We start from the raw sequence: 21,816 nt of genomic DNA, 5'->3' as shown, positions 1-21,816 counted from the left end.
AAATAAAAAGATTTTTGTGGGATTTTATTTTGTTGTTTTGTTTACCAGTACTGAAACTGGAGTCTAACTAAGTGCTGCTTACCTATGCAAACAAAATGAGTAATAATTTACAGTGAAATTCATTTTTCTGTCTGTGTATATCTAAGAGATACCTACATTATGAAAGTTAAAACATTTTTAGAATTTATTTAAAGTCAACATTGAGTAATTACTAATTTTGCATTCACTTTGTATAATTATTACATTTGATTTAATATAGAGCACAAAAGAGAACAGAGCTAGACAACAGACCAATCTATCTAGTTATATTTTTACTGTGTGTCTCTAAAGATAACTTCAGTACTCAAGCCTCTTAAACTCAATCAAATCCTTATTAGTAGTTTGTATAGATTTGTGTGTGCTTGGCATCAGTTAAATACCTTCAACATTTTAGAGAATAAATCTGGAAATATTTTCTCTTATTTTTGGCATGCATTTACCAAAATCACAAATGAAAAGGGCTCTCTTAAAATTTTTTAAAGTGAAATTTAACAGAGCCCTCATATTCCCTAAAACCATCAAAAATCATATTCACAACCCATAACACACAAAATAATAAAATCATTTTAGTAATATGTACACAGTGAAACAGTACTACCATATGCTTAACAAATATTTGGCAGCTAATGCCTACAGAACAGAAACATTAGTAGATAGATATCTATTGAATATATCCATAATAGATGAGTTTCACCCACTTTAGCAATAAGTAGAGGGATTAATACTACTTAAAGAGCTTATTATTCCATGTCTACATAAAAACCAAAATTTAAGTATAAGTGGCAATCAATTCCTCAGCATAGGGCTAAAAAACTGCACACAATGAATAATGAGATTAAAATATTGAGCACAATGAATAATATGATTAACCGTGCCTGCATAGAGAACTTACAGCCCATCCTACACTCTCGGGCATCAACAAGCCCTCCTTCTCACCTACACAAAGGATTATGCTATACTGTGCAGCATTGCCTAAGGAATTATCAACATAGATTATTATTAACCAGCATGAACTGACTACATGAATTTTTTTAATAAATAAAAAAATGGATCCAAGGGCTGTGATTTTTACTGAAAGAACTTCAGAAAGTGGAGTCATACGTACTTAGAGATTTTTAAAACACACTCAACTAACCTGCTGAGCTCAGCGTTGATGCTGCATGGTACTATTTGGAGAAAACCATATAACTACCAGATGTCACTTATACAAATTCCATAGAATTCTTCTCCAAATCAAGAAATGCTGGTATTTTTATTTCTTATCTAGGTATTGTATGCCCTCCACATACACAAATAAAGGCTTACCCCCTCAATTTAATCACTGATTGGTCTGAAAAAATCTAAAAAAACAAAAACAAAAACAACCCTACAATCTCTTTAACTCTTTCCAACTACACATATAACCAATTCCAGCTGAGAATGTTTTCAGTCAGGCGCCTGGGTGGCTCAGATGGTTGAGCCTCTACCTTCAGCTCAGGTCATGATCTCAGGGTTCTGAAATCGAGCCCTGCATTGGGCACCTTGTTCAGTGGGGAGTCTGCTTCTCCCTCTCCCTCTGCCTTTCCCATGCTGAGCTCTTCCTCACTCTTGAATGAATAAGATAAAATCTTTTAAAATTTTTTTAAAAAATGTTTTTGATCCCCTCTTTTTCTCTCATGTGACGAAGGAAATTGGCCACTTAGCATGGATTGGGTTTTCTTTCTTTCATCTTGTGGTTAAAAACAAAACAAAACAAAACCCACAACTCAGGGCTAAAAATAAAAGCTATGTATTTAAGGGACTTACTCTTTCTGCTTTCTGACCTAGCACTTCCTTTGGCGTATACATGATGAGAGATCCCTGGTAATCTTGCAGAATGCAAGTACTTCTGGATGTCATAATTTCCTGGTTTAAATGGCTCTCTTCCTGCTGCCACCACAGCTCCAGAGCTAAGGATCACAGCTTGGAGACTGGGAACCTAGAAGAAACCAAAGAGTTAAGGTCCTTACATGAGCAACATGACGTTTTTGTTCTTTCCATACAGTAATTTTTTTTAATTTTATTATTATTTTTTAAAATAATTTCTACACCCAACATGGGTCTCAAAACTAAGTCAGATGGACTGAGCCAGCCAAGTACCCCCTTTCCATATATTATTTATAGTGAGTGGAATCAACTCAACAATCTTCAGGTTTTGAAAGAGATGATCACCAAGTGTTCCTTAGGCACCAATAATGTATAGGAAGTTACCAGTATCAAGGTGGGGATGACTAGACCAACATAGTATACTCAATCTGTATACTATCTGAAGAGAGATGTCTTCTGCCCTAACTAAAAGAATCTTTAAAAGGTATGCAGTTCTGCCTCTGCCTTCCCCACCAAAATATCCAGCTGTAGCCAAACGTCCACCCTGAGCCAGCTGAGAAAGGGCCTGGTAGCGACACTGACAGCTGCAGGGGAAGGTCTCCTCTGCTCCCCTACCAACCCTCCAGCATGGATGGCAGGGGAAAAAAAAAATGCTTTCTCTACCTAACAATATCACTCGTGGCCGTGACTTTTCTGGAAATATTGTCACGATTGCATTCTGTGCCAACACATTATACAACTTGCGGCTAAAGAAGGAGAAAGGGGAAGGGAGTCTGAGATTAAAAAGAGCCCCTCATGGAAGTGGCTTCTTCAGATTCTGACCAGAGAACAGTGGGGCCACTGACCCAGGTGAGCCAGTGCCCTCCCACGAGGGTGGGAACGCACACAGACACACCCGCGCACGTGCGCGCACAAAACCCTCCTTTCTCTGGGGCCTCCACCTATGTCCCACACAAGGCGAACTCCGACATGAACAACCCCCCGAACACTCACCTTCCTTCCGTCTGTAGCGTACAGCTTGGTCACCGGGAACCGCATGACCTCCGTCAGGTGCTGCAGAAACGCCTGGAAGCTCTGCGTGACTCTCCTGTTCATAACCACCACACGCCTCATCTTCGGGTCGCCATTTCTAAAAACCAAGAGCTTTCGTGGGGCACGCAGCATGCCGGGAGCAGCAGTGGCAGCTGCAGCGGTTGGAGGGGCTTGGTGCGCTTGCACACTGATGGCCCGGCTGCTGTGCCAGGGTCGTGGGCGCCGGCGGGCCTTGTCGAGATCCACTGGCTGCACCTTCCTGCGGTGGGAGCACAAGTAGGACTCGCCGTCCTCTAGCTCCTCCAGGCGTGTGATGCTGTGTCTTCCCCGAGGGGTGCTGATGTTCCTCACCCCAAAAGGTAAGGGCACCTTCCTTGACAAGTTATCCAGCAAAGCATCAAATGTCTTGAAGGAACGAGGGTTGACCACCACCCTGACCCCGCCAAATTGCGGATCTCCGCTCTTGTAGAAGCTGATCTTTTTGGCCACAACAGGATGCATGATGCTCAGGTGGCGAGGGGAAGGAACTTGACCTTCAGAAGAAGTCCGATGAATCATGGAAATACTAGTGGACGAAGTTTCGCTCATTTTGACTGAGAACTAGAGGGGAGGAAAATTATTCATCTCTGCAATGACAGTACTATAAAGAATACACGACAATGCAACTGCAATCTTATTACAGTTGTAGATATCTTGGCTATTCCTAGCGTTTCATTCATTCATTCATTGGTTATTCTCACCTATTTTGAATGATAATTTTAAGGGGTTTACAATAAAAAGACATAAATGAAACAAATAAAGGTATTCACAGTTCAAAGATAAAAACAATCTAAAGACACGAATAAAGGTATTGTTAAATAAATTATATTGTATACGCCCATGCACCGGGAAGCTATGCAACCATTAAACATGACAATATAAGTCTGTATTTACTGGCGTCGTAAAAATGATCCTAATCTATTACTAAGTGAAAAAGCAGTTTACATCATATGTATGCCATGCCATTGCCAGTATATACATATTTACTATACTAATGGAAAAAAATCCTAAAGTATATATAGCCCTAATGTTGATGGTAATTATCACTGAATGACTAAGCGATGGATAAATATTTGTTTCTTAGACATTGCTGAATTTTGTGATCTTAAAAATTAATAGGTATTTGAACAGTTAAAAAATATCAAAAGATACATATCAAAAGCCATCCAATGAGAAAAATAAGAGTTTTGCAGTTGATCCATTTAGTTCTGCATGTCCTGGCAGTCAAGGAAAAAGGGGAGACAGAAAGAGTTTATCGATTTCAAATTGTTGGGTAGAACCAGATGAGTTCATCTGGAGGAAAATGTTTCCTGACATTAAATTCTAGAAGGAATGTATCACATAAATCCTTAAATAGGGGCCATATTAAGATAATGTAAATATTTCCATTACAGATTATAAAAAATGCAGGTAAATTATCTAATGCACCATTAATCCTACTTTGGGAAACACTGCATTAAACAAATATTTTGAATGAATGACAGCATTGCTATGAACTACTAAAAATGAAGGCACTGCTCCTATTAGTGGTTCTAAAATTAACCTCTGGGAGGGAATTTAAGAGCCATTTTCAGCCAGTCACTAAGGTTTTTCTCTTCTACTTTCTAAGTGAAGCAAGGGTCTGACTGACAAGTGAGCAGCTCATAGAAGCTCTGAGTTCACTTCTCATATGTAGCATACTGTGACTATTTTCCACTACTTTAAGTCACTGTAATTATTAGTGTCCTTTGACAGAGTGAGAATGCCCTACAGCCTTGAAGACAAACTGAACAAACTAAACAAAAGTGATCAATATTATAGAAATGAAAATGGCATGTTTCTCATTATATATCAGCTGTAAATTTGGCCCAAATCACCTACTTAAATTTCCAACTGTTATCTAAGATTCTTCATATATCCCCAATATGATTTGCAAATTTTTTATGTGTAATTTAGGAAAATACATTCAAAGATCAACCTAGAAGTTAGATAAGTCTCCCCTACTCCTTTCTCCAAGCAGTTTAAAGTAATTATAGTACTTAAGACAATAAAGGCAGCTGTAGCAGGTTTGTGCTTCAGGAGCTGGGGAATCCACCTTTGCAATGAAGTCAGCAAAACTGCACCTCTTCTTATCCTCAGCTGATAAACTGCGATCTGACCTTGAGCATGTTGCTTAATCTCCATGCCCTCACTAACTGTAAGAGGGATGAATTCTTTCAGTATTCAATAAAAACTTCAGAACTCTTTGCCTCCAAGTACTTTTTAGGTTGGTTTACTTACATACATATTTTTAAATAGTTTCCATAACTAGTGTTTGAAACACATTTTTCACCTAATTTTGGAAAATTATATTTATCTTTATGTAAATGCATAGCTAGGCTTATTTTTTCAAGATTTTATTTATTTGTTTGTTTATTTGAGAGAAAAAGAGAGAGAGAACATGAGCTGCAGGAGGACAGAGGCAGAAGCAGACTCGCCGCTCAGCAGGGACCCCTAATGGCGGACTCGATCCCAGGCCCCTGGGATCATGACCTGACCTAAAGGCAGAGTTTTAACCTACTGAGCCACCCAGGTACCTGAAAGTGAGGCTTTTAATTGCAATAGTCTTCTGCCTAGATCTCACTATTTGGAGAGCCATTGACCTGCTAAGACAAACTGATAGCCCAAGGCATTTGTTTTGGGGTGGCTTTTTTTTTTCTTTTTTCCCTTTCACTAAAAGAGTGGACATTTTGTGCTGGACCAGGAAGGAAAATACAAAAGATAAGGACAATTGGAGGGAAGATGTGGCCCCCCGTATGCTATCCTACAGCTGCCCACCCCAGAACTGAAGGTACCATGTCCTAGGAAGATGCCATATGCCCAGCAGTGGAGGAACATTTATAGAGAATCTATAGGATGGTTGCCAGGCTCCTTGAGGAGGAGGCTTTAGCAAGAATAAAACAATATAAGTTCATATGGTCCTCACTGCAGGTAAGAGCATCTCTGGGGGGACACCTGGGTGGCTCAGTTGGTTAAGCGGCTGGCTTCGGCTCAGGTCATGATCCCAGGGTCCTGGGATGGAGTCCCTCGTCGGGCTCCTTGCTCAGCAGGGAGCCTGCTTCTCCCTCTCTCTCTGTCTGCCTCTGCGTGCCTGTGCTCGCTCTCTCTCTGACAAATAAATAAATAAGATCTTTAAAAAAAAAAAAAAAAAAAGAGCATCTCTGGGAATGCCTAGACATCATTGGGGAAAGTTTTAGAGTATCAAGAATTTGTATACATGCAAGTGAGGTTTAAGAGTCTATGGTAAGGTGGGCACTTTGTATCTAGCAGAAAATGAAGAAGATTAAGTATTATATTGAATAAAAGGATCTATGTGCATATAGCACACAATATCATTTTTGGGGAAGAAAGTAAAACACAGATTCCTTCCAGGAGAAATGTTTCAACTTTTGCCTTGATATAATCCATTGTATCTCCTATAATTTCCATGGGAAATTCACTGAGAAATTCAATAGCACAGTTAAGGAAGAGTAGGGGTGTCATGAGACTATCAAAGAAGGATCTATAGCCCAGCCTGAAGGACTGGCACTGGAAGGGGGTTGGGGGGAGAGAGATGGCAGTTTCCACAGGACAGCCTGTGTGAAGCTGAGATGCCAGAGGCAGAATGGTAAAGATGCCCTCCAGGAAGAAGGCAGGGATTCGTGCAGCTTCTGCCAAAGACATAAGCAAGACCAGTGACATGCTCAGCGAGTCTGGACAGTAGAGTGTCCCTTTTTGTGAAACAGAGCTACCAGCCCTCCACAACTTTCGGTTACCTTGTCTTACTTGTGCACTCTTCTTACTCAGCTTTAAAAACTGATCAGAATGTGGATGGAAATTTTTAAATGTTTCTTTCCATACTTTTTAAATAGTAAGATTTATTCTATGCCCTCTGAAGTCGTATAAGGCAGTAATATTCTTAGGGGAGGGATATCTAGGGAACGAAAGAGCCGGAAGTGGCCTAATTCTTTTCCCAGCAGGTTAGGCTGAAGGAGAAGTAGAGGGGCAAAGAAGTAACAAGAGAATACTAGATTCCTAAGGGCCTCCACTTTTCTCACTGCTGACTTTCCTAGAAGTAGCAAAAGACCTGGTTAAAAAAATCTCTTCCCCACAACCCACATTACAGCGAAATACACTTCCAGTGACTTGTGACTTGGTAGCAGGCTGCATTCTCTTCATTGCCAAAAGTCAGATCACAGAACTATCATGAATACTTGTATTGCTTGTTAAGATTAAGCAGATGTTTTTCACAGCTTTTGATTCACTAGGTTTACCCATGATTATGCTTATCTGCGCCCTCATTGTTTTCAACACCTGTACTGCTCAGAGCTAAACAACTGTTCTACCAAGAGAGCTGTACCTTCTTACCACCATTCACTTGACAAAACACATTGTAGAATAACAAGATGCATGTGCATCATTTCATTAATTACATTTTAAATTTAATTATCTACTACACACTAGGAATTCAGGCAATTCAGAAAGTATGAAGTAGACTTCTATCTCATCGGTATATTCATAAGGTTAGTTCTGTGGCAATTCCGAGATTTGACATTACAAGAAAAATTCACTCATTTGACAGTTTATCATTACTCTATGAGGTGGAGTTGAGTGTGGTAGTTCCAAAAAAAAATTCACCAATTCTCCCCTATGGTGGTCACAGCAATTGTTGAATTAAAAGCAGCTTCCTTCTTTAATGGATTGCTCAACTTCCTCTAATGCTTAGGTAAATAGTGCTCTTATAGTCAGAAGAAAAAAACTTTGCCTCTATTTGATTACACTAGAATTTCTTGATATCCTGAAGTTCCCTCCTACTTCAATATCAGCAAATTGTGGAGGTTTCTAGCTTATGTGGATAAAAGATAATAATTATTACCAATATTTATTCCTTTTTTAATGGTTAAGAATAGAACCATGTAATCTAGATATAAAATGGAAAATAAAATACAACTAGCTAAACACAGATTGTTTTCAAAATAAAGATTTCAAATAGTCTTATACTTACCAGAACTTGAAACTTCCCTTTCAAAGAAAAAGATGTTTTAAGTGATTTATATAATTCACATAATGTTGCTGGATAGATAACCTGTTCATTTCATGCAAAGAAACTAATGTCTTTGGATTTATTCTTAGCGTATCTACCCAGGGATTAAGTATAGCCAATTAATTTAATCCAAGGTGATGCTAATCACCAGACAGAATTCACCTTAAAGGGACCACAGCCAGAAACAAACCAGTTCCTAGCATTCTCCACAGTTGTGAGGTCTTCCTAATTGGAGTTTTTCTTGCCCTGTCTCGCTTACCCCATATCTTTCTCAGGAGAAGATTACCAATTCATGAGCTTTTCTCTCTCAGACAGCCTCAAATTTTCATTTATTTATGTTAAAGAGAAAAGTTGTTACGCTACTAAAAATGAAATAGTTTGACATTTTATCATTCTTTGATAAGTAATTCTGAGTCCGTATTTGCTCATGGTAGTCATTTAAGCACTCCTGTTTATTACTGCATCAATGTAGTTCTAATGAAAATGGCTGTTAAGTGTGAACAGTTTGGCTGCTCAGCATAACACAAGACAAGTAAGAGAGGCAGCACATGATGAAGTGATTTTACGCTTCTGCGTACTCAGCATTCTTTTGCTTTGCTTAATCATGATGAGATTTGAGCATGTTTTAGGACTTTGTCACACATGAGGTCCCCAGATGACACCTGCCTCTAATGGCTACCTGTAGTCTAATCCGATTTGAAGGTACCCCACCTAATCAGATTTCTTACTAGGCTTCCTGCCTCAGCTCTGAACCACAGAAACAATGTAAGGGGTCCCCCAAGAAAAAAGGATCAGATTCAAACATATGCTCTCTAGTGTTGTCTTCAAACAGATCACTAAAGGAAAAAGACTATGCCCGGTAAATACTGACTTGGTAACACGTCACCTATTAAAACGTAAACAAGTATAAGGATGGGAGGGGAGGGAGAGAGTCGCTGAGTGAAGGAAGGAAAGATGGGGGGCAGATAAGAGCAACAGCAGTGTTTGACTTTGATACAAACCTTCATTTATAATCATCGCTGTTCAAACAGGGACAACGCTATTGACTCAATAAAGAAGCTTATGTTTATAGGGTACCAACTGGCATGAATGGCACCACTACTAGCTCCAAATCTAAGTGCACATTTAAAAAGTTTGGAATTAGATAAAACCTGCCCTTAAATAGTTACAAACTAATAAGGCATTTCTGTTGACTTTAATTTGAATCCTATAATCTGTGTCTGATAAACAACTCACATCATTGGTTCTATTTCAACAGCAAAGGAATGTCAACTAAAGGAAATCTTCTGGGCATTTTTAGGAAAGGTAAAATTTCATGCATCAGCACAAAGAAGTTCTCCTTTTGTAAGCATCTCCAGTAACACGTGCTGCACTCCCACAACTCCATTTGGGAAGAGCAACCAAGCGCACCTGTTGTCCCAATCATGCCACCATGCTATCCCCCTGGCATAACTTGTCGCTGGCACATGCACATGCCATTGTGGGGAGTCCACACCACCATTTCTCAAGCTTGAATTTGCACATAAATCCCTTATGGACCTTGCTGAACTGCAGTGGCTAACTAAGTAGGCCTGGGGTGAGGCCTGAGAGCCTGCATTTCTAATCCCTGATGCTGATGCTGCTGACATTAGATCGTACTTTGATTATATTGAGCCTAAGAAATACCAGAAGCCTCTATGACACAGCTCATTTTTTTAACTTTTTTTTTAGATTTTTTTTTTTAATTTATTTATTCAGCAGACAGAGATCACAAGTAGGCAGAGAAACAGGCAGAGAGAGAGAGGAAGAGAAGCAGGCTCCCCGCTGAGCAGCGAGCCCGTTGCGGGGCTCAATCCCAGGATCCTGGGATCACGACCTGAGCTGAAGGCAGAGGCTTTAACCCACTGAGGCACCGAGGCACCCCAAAACAGCTCATTTTAAGGTTCTTCCCTGTTAATAGCTTCAATAGCCATGACCTCTGAGGTGACCTGTCTGACATGTCTAAACTGTTAAATTCCATGTGGTTGCTACTGACAGAGTAGCCAGACCATGGGGAGTCCAGTGCACAGTGGTTAAGCATACATGCTTTGACTCAGTCAGCCTTCAGCTCACATTCTATCTGTTCCTTCCACTTAGCTGGCTTGCCTCGGGCCATTTACTTAGTTTCTCTGTGCCTGTTTCGCTGGTTATAAAATGTGAGAAAATACCTACCTTATAGGCTCATTGTGAGGACTAAATGGAATAATACATATTACATGTTTGGCAGAGTGTGTAAATGTCCTAACAATTAATGGAAATTATTATTTTTTCCATGTTAATCTTTTAAAACACTCCCGTGGTCCTTGAAGCCTTTGGTAACATGTCTCCACACCTTACCCTGCCATACCATTTCTGATCTGACACCAGCTTACCTTTCTAATTTCATCTCAACCACGTGTCTTACTCTAGTTTTAATTACTTGATACTTCTTAACTGTGGCTCCAAACTTTTGCACATATTGTTCCTTTTACTTGGAATGCCTTCTCCTAGCCCAAACGTCCTGCCCTCCGTCACCATCCATCTTTGCATCTCTTCCTCCAATACTCAGTTCATCTCAGAAACCATTCTTGAACGCTTGCCTTCCCACTACATAAACATTCCCTGGTGAAATAGATACCCTCCACTGTAATCTGTTATCTGTAAAAATATATGCTCTTGCCCATTTCATACTGCAGTACAACTGGTAGCTTCTTAGTCAGTAGGCTCGTTAAGCACCAGAAGTGCAACTTATTTATCACCTCAGAACTTCCAGAAACAGCTCAGTGCCTTCCATACAGTAGATAGTCAATCAGTATTGACTAAATGAATGATCCCTGCTTCTGTTTAATACAGTATGTTATACAGGTATATATACCTGAAGAACCCTGCCTTACCTTAACTTCTGGAATTTACCTCTCCAGGCAGACCCACGGAACCCAGGGCAGATATCAAATTTATCAGGATGTATAATCATTTCATGCAGTTAGCATGGAACATACCCTTTGTCATTTCCATCCAACCCACATGGAACATCTATTCTGATGAAACTAAATTGCTGGATGTTGAACCTGAATGGTCTCTGTCTTGGAAACCATTCCTCACATTACACATATCCTGGACTTTGAAACTGGGATCTGTTTTAGTCCATTCAAGCTGCTATAACAGGATACTATAAACTGAGTGGCTTAAACAACAGACATTGATTTCTCACAGTTCTGGAAACTGGGAAGTTCAAGGTCACAGTACCAGCCAATTTGGTTCCTGGTGAGGGCATTTTTCCTGGTTTGCAGATAGCCAGCCTCTTACTATGTCCTCACACAGAGAGGTGGGGGGAGAGACAGTACAAGAGTGCTCCTGCTTAGCAGAGTGAGAGAGCTCTCACATCTTTTCTTATACAGGCATTAACCCATTATGAGGGCTCCACCTAATTACTTCCCAAGGGCCCCATCTCCAAATAGCATCACACTTGGGGTTAGAGCTTCAACATACAAATTTGGGGGTATGTAACTCAGTCCATAGCAGCACTTCCCTATAGACTTGGGCTTTTTCACCCAACCTTCCTTATTCATTCATTTGTTCATTCATTCATTCTATAGATATTAAATGCACACATTGTGCACCAAGCATACACACAAGTGAATGCAATAAAAAATACACCTTTCCTTCACGGAGCTTACATTATCCAACAGAGACAAACTATGAACAAACAAGTCTTCAACATGTTACACAATGCTGGTTGCTATGAAGCAAAATGAAGCAAAGTAGGAAGAGTAGTGTTGGAGGTCAGGGAAGGCCTCCTTGAGAAGGTTATCTGTGAGCAGATACCTCAAAGCGATGGGGGAAAGACATTTAGGTATGTGAAAGAAGAGTGTTCCTAGAAAGAAAGTAAGTGCAAAGGTCCTGAATCAAAAGTAGAGTGTGTGGGAGGTATGTGAAGTACTTGGGAAGTGATAGGAAGGCCAGGGTAGCTAGAGCAGCACAACATCAAAGGGCCCTGTACCCTTTGGTAAAGACTTTGACTTTAGCACGTTTCCTTTGACATGAGAACCCAAAGGAGGCTTTTGAGAAGAGGAGTAATTTCAAAGATTACTGTGAAGTATTACTTTGATTATTACTTTGGATACTGTGTTAAAAACTAAAGTTAGGGGGCACCTGCGTGGCTGTCAGTTAAGCATCTGCTTTGACTTGGGTTACGATCCCAGAGCCCTGCTTTGGTCTCCTTGCTCAGCAACAAGTCTGCTTCTCCCTCTTCCTTTGCCCCTTCCCCTGTTCATACGCTCTCTCTCACTCATGCTGTCTCTCAAATAAATAAATAAAATCTTTTAAAAAAATAAAAACTGAAGCTAAACATAGAAATAGCTGAGAAGGAAGATGGGGTAGAAAGGGCTAGGACTCTGAAACCTGGACAACACTTACACTGGCAGAAACTGTCTGAAACAACTATTTTGAAACTCTGGAGTCTATCTGAAAGCTTGCGACTTCCAGGCAAAGGTTTGGTTGGTAAAATTGTAGTTAATTTTAGTCCATTTCCGCCATTAGCATGGTAGTGGCTACCTCAACTCTTGTCCCCCAGCCCTGTGCAGCAGACAACTATGGGGACACAAGCCTGCATTCCAAGCGCAGCTTATGAGAGCCAAAGTAGGCAATAATTACCTTGTCCTCCAAATACTGCAGTTCTGTGTTCTAATTGCTGATTACTGCTTCTGGTCATGGATATGCATACAGAGGTGTTTGCCCATTGTTGCAACCCCCAGTGGCTGAAGACCCTAACAGGATTTAAAGGGATTGCACCTGCAATGTTTTTTCCCTTTCTTTCTTCCCTTTTCCTTTTTTGGGAGCAGGCTTTAAAGACTAGCATATTCAGAAGTTAAAGGTGTCTGGGAAGATTTAGAAAGTCACCCTGCATGCCCTGGGAGAAACACAGACTCCGAGAAGACGTGAATAGATCTTAAGCTTTCATTCCAGGTTGATCTTTGGGAAAGAGACACCGTACAACAATTTAAAAGAAAACCAGCAAACCCTGGAGGAAGGGGAGAATTTGATTTCCAGAATTATCACAATATAGGACTCTACGTCTAGTTTTCAGCAAAAAAAAAAAAATACAAGGCATACAAACAAACAGGAAAGTATAACCCATTTAAAGGAAGAAAATAAATCAGCAGAAACTATCCCTGAGGAAGTCCAGATACTAAACAAAGACTTTAAAACAGCAATCTTAAAGATTTTCAAGGAGCTAAAGAAAAACATTAACAAAGAGAGGAAATTGATACATGAACAAAATGAAAATATCAATAAAAAAGAAATATAAAAAGGAACTAAAAAATTCTGGAGCTGAAAAACACAATAACTGCCATGAAAAATTCACTGGATTGGTTCAAAAGCAGATTTAGACAGTCAAAAAAAAAAAAAAAAAAAAAGTAGGTCTTAAAGACAAGAGGAACAGAGAGAAAATAAAAGAAAGAAAAGAAAATGAACAGAACCTAAAGTAGCACATCAAGCAGACAAATATATGCACTGGGGAGTCCCAAAAGAAGAAAAGAGAGAGAAAGAAAGAGACAAAGAAATTATCTGAAGAAATAATAGCTGAAATTTTCCCAAATTTTTTTAAAGATTTTATTTATTTGAGAGAGAGACGCCACAAACATGGCAGCAGGGCAGGCAGGGTGGGGTGCACATAAGCCAGGCATTTGTGTACCAGGGGGATGGATGAAAGGGGAAAGAGAGGGACAAGCAGACTCTACGTTGGGTACAGATCCCATGCAGGGCTTGATCACAGGACCTTGAAATCAAGAGTTGGCTGCTCAACCAACCGAGCCACCCAGGGGCCCCCAAAAACTTTGCAAATTGGACAAAAGACATAAATTCACAAATTCAAGAAACTCAGTGAGCCCCATGTAAGATAAGAGACACACCGAGACACATTATAAACAAAAATCTCAAAAGCCAAAACAAAGAGAGAATCTTAAAAACAACAAAAGAGAAGCAATTTTTCACGTATAAGGGGTCCTTAATAAAATTATCAACTGATTGCTTAACCCTTGAGGCCAGAAGGCAGTAGGTAATCTATTCAAAGTGCTGAAAGGGGGGGAAAAAACCTCAACCAAGACTTCTATATCCAGCAAAACCACCCTTCAAAGATTAGTATTAGGACATTCCAGCATAAACAAAAATTCAGGGAGTTAATTATCACTATAGCTGCCCTTCAAGAAATGTTGGAAGAAGTCCTACCAGTTGAAATGAAAGGACATTATACAGTAATTTAAATCTATGTGAAGAAATAAAGATTTCCAGGAAAGAAAAATGGGTAATTTATAAAAGCTAGTATATTATAATACTGGCTTGTAATTCTACTCTTTATTTTCTTATTGTTTTATTAAAATAAAAATGCATAAAAACCATTGTTAAGCAGCATCTCTGCACTGAAAATATATAAAGAACTAACTTGTGATGTCACTAACAGAAAGAGGGAGAAATAAAACTATATAGAAGCAGGGATTTTGTGTGCTATTGAAATTAAGTTGATATAAGTTAGATTGCTAAGTTAAATATTATTAAAAAGAAATAAAGGCAGGGCCATTAAGAGAGTAATTAATAATCCAAGTAAGAGGTTAGTGTGACTCAGGCCAAGAGGATTACTGTGCAGGTGGTGGACATGGTGAAATACTGGACATCTCCACCGTAGCACTGATAGCATTTGCTGCTGGATTAAACATGGACTTTTAAAAGCTGGCTGTGAGGGATGAGAGCAAAAGAATTATCAAGGATGACCAAGATTTTTGTCCATTGTAACAGGAAGAATGAAATTATTGATTAGTTAGTGAACACCTCAGAAGTAGCAGTCTGGAGGGTGGGATATGGTGGTGAACATCATCTCCGAAAGCATATTAGACATCCAAGTAGAATTATCAAGTAGACAGTCAGATATATGTACCATAGAAGTTAAAGCTGAAGGAAAAATTTGAAAGTCACTGATATTCTGATGGTATTTGGATGAGTGTAGATGAGAACTTCTAAGAAGTGAATGTAAACAGAGAAGAGAATGGTCTAAGGTAAGAAGTTAGGGCACTCCAAAGTATAACAGGCATGGAGAGGGGAGGAACCTACAAAGGAATTGGTGAGGAAAAGGAGCATCAACAGAGTGGTGTCCTAGAAGCCAAGGGCAACTAGTGTTTCAGAAAAGAAGGTGGTCAAATGGTACTATCTATAGGTCAACTCAGAGGAGTACTGGGAATTAGGCATGGGCTTTAGCAGTGTGGAGTTTATCACTAACCTTGACAAAAGCTGTTTTGGTGGGACAGAGTGGGTAAAAGCCTCGCTGGAATAGGAGAAAAAGACAACTGGAAGGAGAGAGAGTTGAGCCAGTGTCGAGTTAATTTTTTTGTTAGTTTTGCTTATTTTTGCTAATTTTCCCGTTCAAAATCAGATACAGGACAGGATGTGTGTGTACATGCTAGTAAGAATGATTCCGTCAAAAGGAAAAGTTTGATGCAGAAGGTAAGAGGGAAGAATTGCTGGAAGAGTGTCCTTGAGGAGGTAACAGGGACATGGGATCTAATGCGTGGTAGAGGTCCGACCTTAACAGGGTTTGCAGGGAAGATCTTAGTAACAGAAAGGGTTGCAGAGAGGCAGGTGGAGGTAAAACCTCCTTCTGAGTACTTTTCTGATATCAGCAACCTCCAACCTCCAATAAGAGGTTACTCATTGAGGGTTCAAGTGAGGAGAAAGTTCTATAATCTGAGAAGAGAGAATGTGTGGAATAGTCACCCAGTGGAGTGGAAGAGGGACTGAAAAAGGTGTACTGGGTTTGCAGGCTGAATTGAGGTTTTGGTCACAAACATAAAATGATGCCAACCAGCATGATAGAGGCTGGCTCACACTTCGCAGCACTAAACTGCTATGATCTGATAGGAGGGGACCATTTCTTGGTTTGTACCCTTGGTTTTTCCTAGCATATATCCATCACAGTTTACTGCCTGTACACAGGGACATTCCTAGCCCCAACTACAGAGCGTTTCCTATATCTTAGCATGCCCGTCTGTAACTTAGAGTACTGCAAAACCAAGCAAAAGAGCCCGATCTCTGACCTGTGCTGGATCCTGCAATGTGATAATAGACAAGACAGGCGCAGCTTCTGTCCTCATGGTGCTTAGTGCCAAACGGAAAGACAAACTCAGTCTAAATATACTTTACTAATCAAAACATTGTAGTATGGAATGCTTCTTGGAAGGGAGAAATAACTCACAAAGATTTCAATATACACAGATGTGGTATATGAAGGCAGCTAAGACGGCAGCATAGTAGGAAGACCCTGGGCTCATGTCATCCCTTGAACACAGCTAGATGACTACCAAATCATTCTAAATACCCCAAAAATCAACCTGAAGATTGACAAACTCCACAACTAAATGAAGAGAAGGAGCCACATCGAAGAAGAAGATAAGAAGTATGGAGATGTGGTTTGGGGGACAAAGAGATTGTGGGTGCTGTAGAGGGGAGGAAGCCCTTGCCATGTATAAAGGGGAAAGAGAGTAGAATGCACAGGGGATTGCACAAGGAGAACATTTCCTCAAAGCCATGGGCTGGGAAAACCAGAGGAGCTGATTTTCATTAGTTTTTTGCAAGCAGCGGGGCTTGAAGACTGGAGGGTTTTTTGGGTTGTTTGTTGTTTGTTTGTTTAGGATAATTTAATGGTTTTTCTTTTTTATGTTTTTTATTTTTTCTCTTTTTTAATTTTTTTATTTTTTATTTTTATTTTTATTTCTTTTCAGTGTTCCAGAATTCATTGTTTATGCACCACACGCAGTGCTCCATGCAGTACATGCCCTTCAAAATAACCACCACCACATTCACCCAACCTCCCACTCCCCTCCCCTCCAAAGCCCTCAGTTTGTTTCTCAGAGTCCACAGTCTCTCATGGTTTGTCTCCCCCTCCAAATTCCCCCAACTCAATTCTCCTTTTCATCTCCCAATGTCCTCTGTGTTATTCTTTATGCTCCACAAGTAAGTGAAACCGTATGATAATTGACTCTCTCTGCTTCACTTATTTCACTTGTATCACCCAGTCCCATCCATGTTGATACAGAAGTTGGGTATTCATCTTTTCTGATGGAGGCATAATATGCCATCATATATACGGACCATATCTTCTTTATCATTTGTCCATTGAAGGGCATCTTGGCTCTTTTCACAGTTTGGCGACTGTGGCCATTGCTGTTATGAACATTGGGGTACATATGGCCCTCCTTTTCTCTACATCAGTATCTTTGGGGTAAATACCCAGTAGTGCAATTGCAGGGTCATAGGGAAGCTCTATTTTTAATTTCTTAAGGAATCTCCACACTGTTTTCCAAAGTGGCTGCACCAAGTTGCATTCCCACCAACAATGTAAGAGGGTTTCCCTTTCTCCATATCCTCTCCAACACATGTTGTTTACTGTCTTGTTAATTTTGGCCATTCTAACTAGTATAAGGTGATACCTCACCATTCTAATTGGTGTAAGGTGGTTTTGATTTGAATCTCCCTGATGGCTGGTGATGATGAACATTTTTTCATGTGTCTGTTGGCCGTTTGTATGTCTTCTTTGGAGAAATGTCTGTTCATGTCTTCTGCCCAGTTTTTGACGTGATTATCTGTTTTGTGTGTACTGAGTTTGCCTGGAGCACACAGAGGGGAGATTATTCCCTCTTCTTGTAGCAGATGCCTCTCCAGGTTCAAAGAAGTCAGCAGGAGACATTTCCCTCCCCCAAATCAGCATAAACACAGCCACCTGCAAAAGCAGCTCAGCCCTGACAGTGGTTGCCTAGCCTGCACTCTCCTGTGACTGCCCGTCCCTTCTCAAACTTCCTGTAGTGTCAGCACCAGAAGACCCTCCCCCAGAAGAGCAGTGGGGACCCCTGCCCACACCACAACCCTAAATCCTGGAGTTTTAAAAGTTGGGCTGCCTAGAATATAACCCAAAGTGCACAGCACTGCTCCTGGAAAAACACAGCGGCAGAGAGTGGGAAAATAGCAGTCTGAAAAACGCCTGGGACTTACAGCAGGGAGATTATTTGCTCTTCTCAGAGTGTTCCCCTGAGATGCAGCATGCATGGTGGTGCCTCTCCAGAGACAAAAGAGTTAGCTGCTGCCATTTTCCGCCCCGTCCCTCAACATAAACACAGAGCCATCTGTGGTAGGTAAGCAGCACAGCACCAACACTGGCTGCCTACCCTGCTTATACCAGGTCCCGTAATCCTACACTCTGGTGGGGCTGCCTTTCTTGGTAAAGCTTGCCTCAGTCCCAGGGCAGCAGGCTCCTTCCCAGAAGACCAGCGGAAACCACTTCCCACACCATGTCTTCCCACTGGAGAGTTCTGCAAGGCCTCAGTTCTAGTGGAAGCAGTATCAGATCTCATTTAACAAGCAGACCAGAGCACACCTAGTTAAAACTCACCACATACTGACCAAGGACCAAAGACTGCCCACTGCAGGCAAGGAGAGCCTCTGCAGATGACTGGCCCCATAGGATAGAGCACCCAAAACTCAGCAGCAGAATGCATGCAGCACACTCTGGGGACACTCCCTGAAGCACCAAATCTGGGCCACTATATGATCTCTCCCTTATAAAACCTACTCTCCAAAGTAGGAAACATAGCTATCTTTCCTAACACAGAGAAGAAGGCAGAAACTTAGACAAAATGCCAAGACAGAGGAATTCATCCCAAATGAAAAACCAAGATAAAGTCACTGCCAGAGATCTAAGTGAAGCGGATGTAAGTAACATGTCTGATGGAGAATTAAAAGCAACAATCATAAGGATATTTGCTAGGCTTGAGAAGAGAATGGAAGACTTCAGGGAGGCCTTTACAGTAGAAATAAAAGAGTTAAAAAACAGTATCAGAGATTTCAGTATACACAGATGCCTATTACAGTATTTGCGATTAACATAGTAATTATAGCTAAGACTTTCTAATTTTCACTAAACTTCCTCCTATTATTTTTTACCACTTTAAATAGGATTTGCCCACTCTGGACATTTCATATAAATGGAATCCTATAATATGTGGTCTTTTGTGATATGTGGCTCCTTTAGCATAGTTTGGCATAGTTCCTAAGGCTCATTCATGTTGTAGCATGTAACAGTACCTAATTCCCTGTTTATTTTAAATAGTAATTCATATTACAGATTTTTAAAATTTGTTTTATTTTACTTATTCATTCACCAGTTGAATGTCATTTGGGTTGTTTCCAGTCTTGGGTTCTTATGGATAATATATCTATGAAAATTTATGTATAAGTTTTTGGTGATACCATTTCATTTTTTTAAGGTTTTATTTATTTATTTGACAGAGAGAGATCACAAGCAGGCAGAGAGAGAGAGAGAGAGAGAGAGGAGGAAGCAGGCTCCCTGCTGAGCAGAGAGCCCGACTCAGGACTCGATCACAGGACCCTGAGATCACAACCCAAGCTGAAAGCAGAGGCCTAACCCACTGAGCCACCCAGGTGCCCCATACCATTTCTTTTTAAGAGAAAAAAAATTATACATACCCACCATTTGAATATACTTTTGGTTTTCTTTCTATTTACCTTACTTTCTAATGATGGGATTTTGAAGTTTAATTTTTTCATAATGAAGAGGGTGTATCTTTGAAAAACCTCATTACTTGCCTGTTTTATCATTATAGAAGATCCTGATAGATCCTGCAAATCAATACTCCTACATTACAAAGCAGAGTGGCCAAGAAAAAAAAATTTTTTTTCAGATTAACTGATAAAAACTTATTATCCAGACCAAGAAAAGTTTGGCAAGGAAAGATATAAAGAAGAAGATATAAAGAAGAACCAAATGGAATCTTAGAACTAAAAATATATAACTAAAATTTAAGAGCGCAATAGATGGTCTCAACAGCATAATGGAGAAGACAGAAAAATCACTGAACTTGCAAATAGAACAATAGAAATTACCCCACCTGAACAATAAAGAGAAAATAGATTTTTTAAAGAAATGAACAGAATCAGGGCACCTGAGTGGCTCAGTCGGTAAAACGTCTGCCTTCAGCTCGGGTCCTGATCCCAGAATCCCAGGATCAAGCCCACCCTCCCTGCTCAGCAGGGAGTCTGCTTCTCCTCCACCTGCTCCTTTCCCTGCTTCTGTGCATGCTCTCTCTCTCCCTCACTCTCTTTCTCAAATAGATAAATAAGCTCTTTTTAAAAAATGAACAGAATCTCAGGGACCTACAAGATTTTAACAAAAGACCATTTCTTATTCCTGTTGCTAAGTCCAACTCAGCACCATGGACATTATATATAAAACAAATACTCTGAAAAAGATACAGAGAAGGAGGCAGAAGGATTGGTATCCTAGGAATGATATGACAATCTGTTCCATGAGTTGTCTTTTTGCATCCAGACTGGGTACTAGAGAAGCCAATAACCCAGAAACACCAATGGAAACAGATAAAAAATGCCCCAACAGAAGCCAGCTCTCTCTAGCCAAAGGTTCAGGAAGGGGCAACCCTAGCAATGCAGAAACAATAGCTGCCAACCACAACCAAACACCATTGGAGGGGCGGCGGTGAACCTCCACCTACTTTAGAAAGTCTTGATTTCTATCCTTTCCCACCTTCATTGTGGCATCTCTCCCTTTCCCAGGCTGAGATGACATCAGGGAAGACCCAAGAAGGGACCTAACATTTCCGTCCCCACCTGGAAGTAATGGATCCACACTGCTGTCCTCTTTGCAGTGTCAGAGGTGTCAGAAGGAACCCAAAAGAATGCCAGAGTTTTTACCCATTCATCGATTATGAGGCCATCCCAAACCACAGGGTCAGTGAGATCCCACAGGAAAACTAAAATCCACCTCCGCCCAGAAGTAATGAGGTGCTCCTTCTCCCGGGTGTCAAATGAAACAATGTGGGGAACCTGGGCTTCCACCCATACCTGGCACTAGAGAGTGATACTCCCTTTCCCCTGGCAGCGTTGTGTCAAAGGAGATCTGCTAAAACACAAGTTTTATACAATATCCACAGTCTTATAATGTAATACCCAAAATATCTAGGATGAAAAACATATATATATCCTACCAAGAACAAGGAAAATCTGCACTCAGCTGAAAAAGGTGGTCAACAAATGCCAACACCAACATAACAAAAAGGTTGGAATTATCTGACAATAATTTTAAAGCAGCCATCATAAAAACATAGCATAATAAGTAATTACAAACATACCTGAAACAAAGAATAAAAGACCTTGGCAAAGAAATAGAAGATATAAAGAGAAACCAAGTGGAGACCCTAGAAATGAAAATATATAATAACTGAAATTTAAGAGTCCAATGGATGGTCTCAATAGCACAATAAAGAAGACAAAAGAAAGTATCAGTAGACTTGAAGATAAAATAATGGAAATTACCCAATCTTGACAACAATGAGAAAACATATTTTTTGAAAAATAAACAGAATCTCAGGGAATTTTAGGACTTTAATGAAAAATCTCATATTTGGGTCATCTGAGTTGCAAAAGGAAAAGAGAAAGAAGGTGAAACTGAAAAAATATTCCCATAAGTAATGTTTGCAATTTTCCCAAATTTTGCAAAAGACAAACTGCAGATTCAAGAAGCTGATTGAACCCCAAAGACAGTAAACTCAAAGAAATTCTCACCAAGATAATTCATTATTAAACTGTAGAAAGCTGAAGACAAGAAATTTTGAAACAGAAAAGAGAAATGGCACATTACCCATAAGGGGAAGACAATTTGAATTTCTCATCAGAAACCATAGAAGTCAAAAGGAAATTCCAGCCATTTTTCAAGTGCTGGAAACTAGAGTTCTAATTCAGTGAAAATA

General features: G+C 40.1%; 1 protein-coding gene across 4 annotated transcripts in view; it reads right to left on the bottom strand.

Moving 5' to 3' along the window:
• RP1 (RP1 axonemal microtubule associated) overlaps positions 1-21,816 on the bottom strand; it is a 357,923-nt gene that overhangs the window by 309,682 nt on the left and 26,425 nt on the right. For all 4 annotated transcript variants that reach the window (XM_032316308.1, XM_032316305.1, XM_032316306.1 and 1 more), the window contains exons 2-3: positions 2,878-3,516; positions 1,825-1,996 (exon numbers count right to left, since the gene is read on the bottom strand). In XM_032316308.1, the coding sequence (XP_032172199.1) occupies positions 1,825-1,996; positions 2,878-3,516 (811 nt within the window). The remainder of the gene's footprint in view (positions 1-1,824; positions 1,997-2,877; positions 3,517-21,816) is intronic.

Source organism: Mustela erminea, chromosome 16, assembly GCF_009829155.1.
Source record: "Mustela erminea isolate mMusErm1 chromosome 16, mMusErm1.Pri, whole genome shotgun sequence".
Lineage (NCBI taxonomy): Eukaryota > Metazoa > Chordata > Mammalia > Carnivora > Mustelidae > Mustela > Mustela erminea.
Note: the sequence above shows the minus strand (reverse complement) of the source record. Positions and strands in the feature narration are given on the sequence as shown.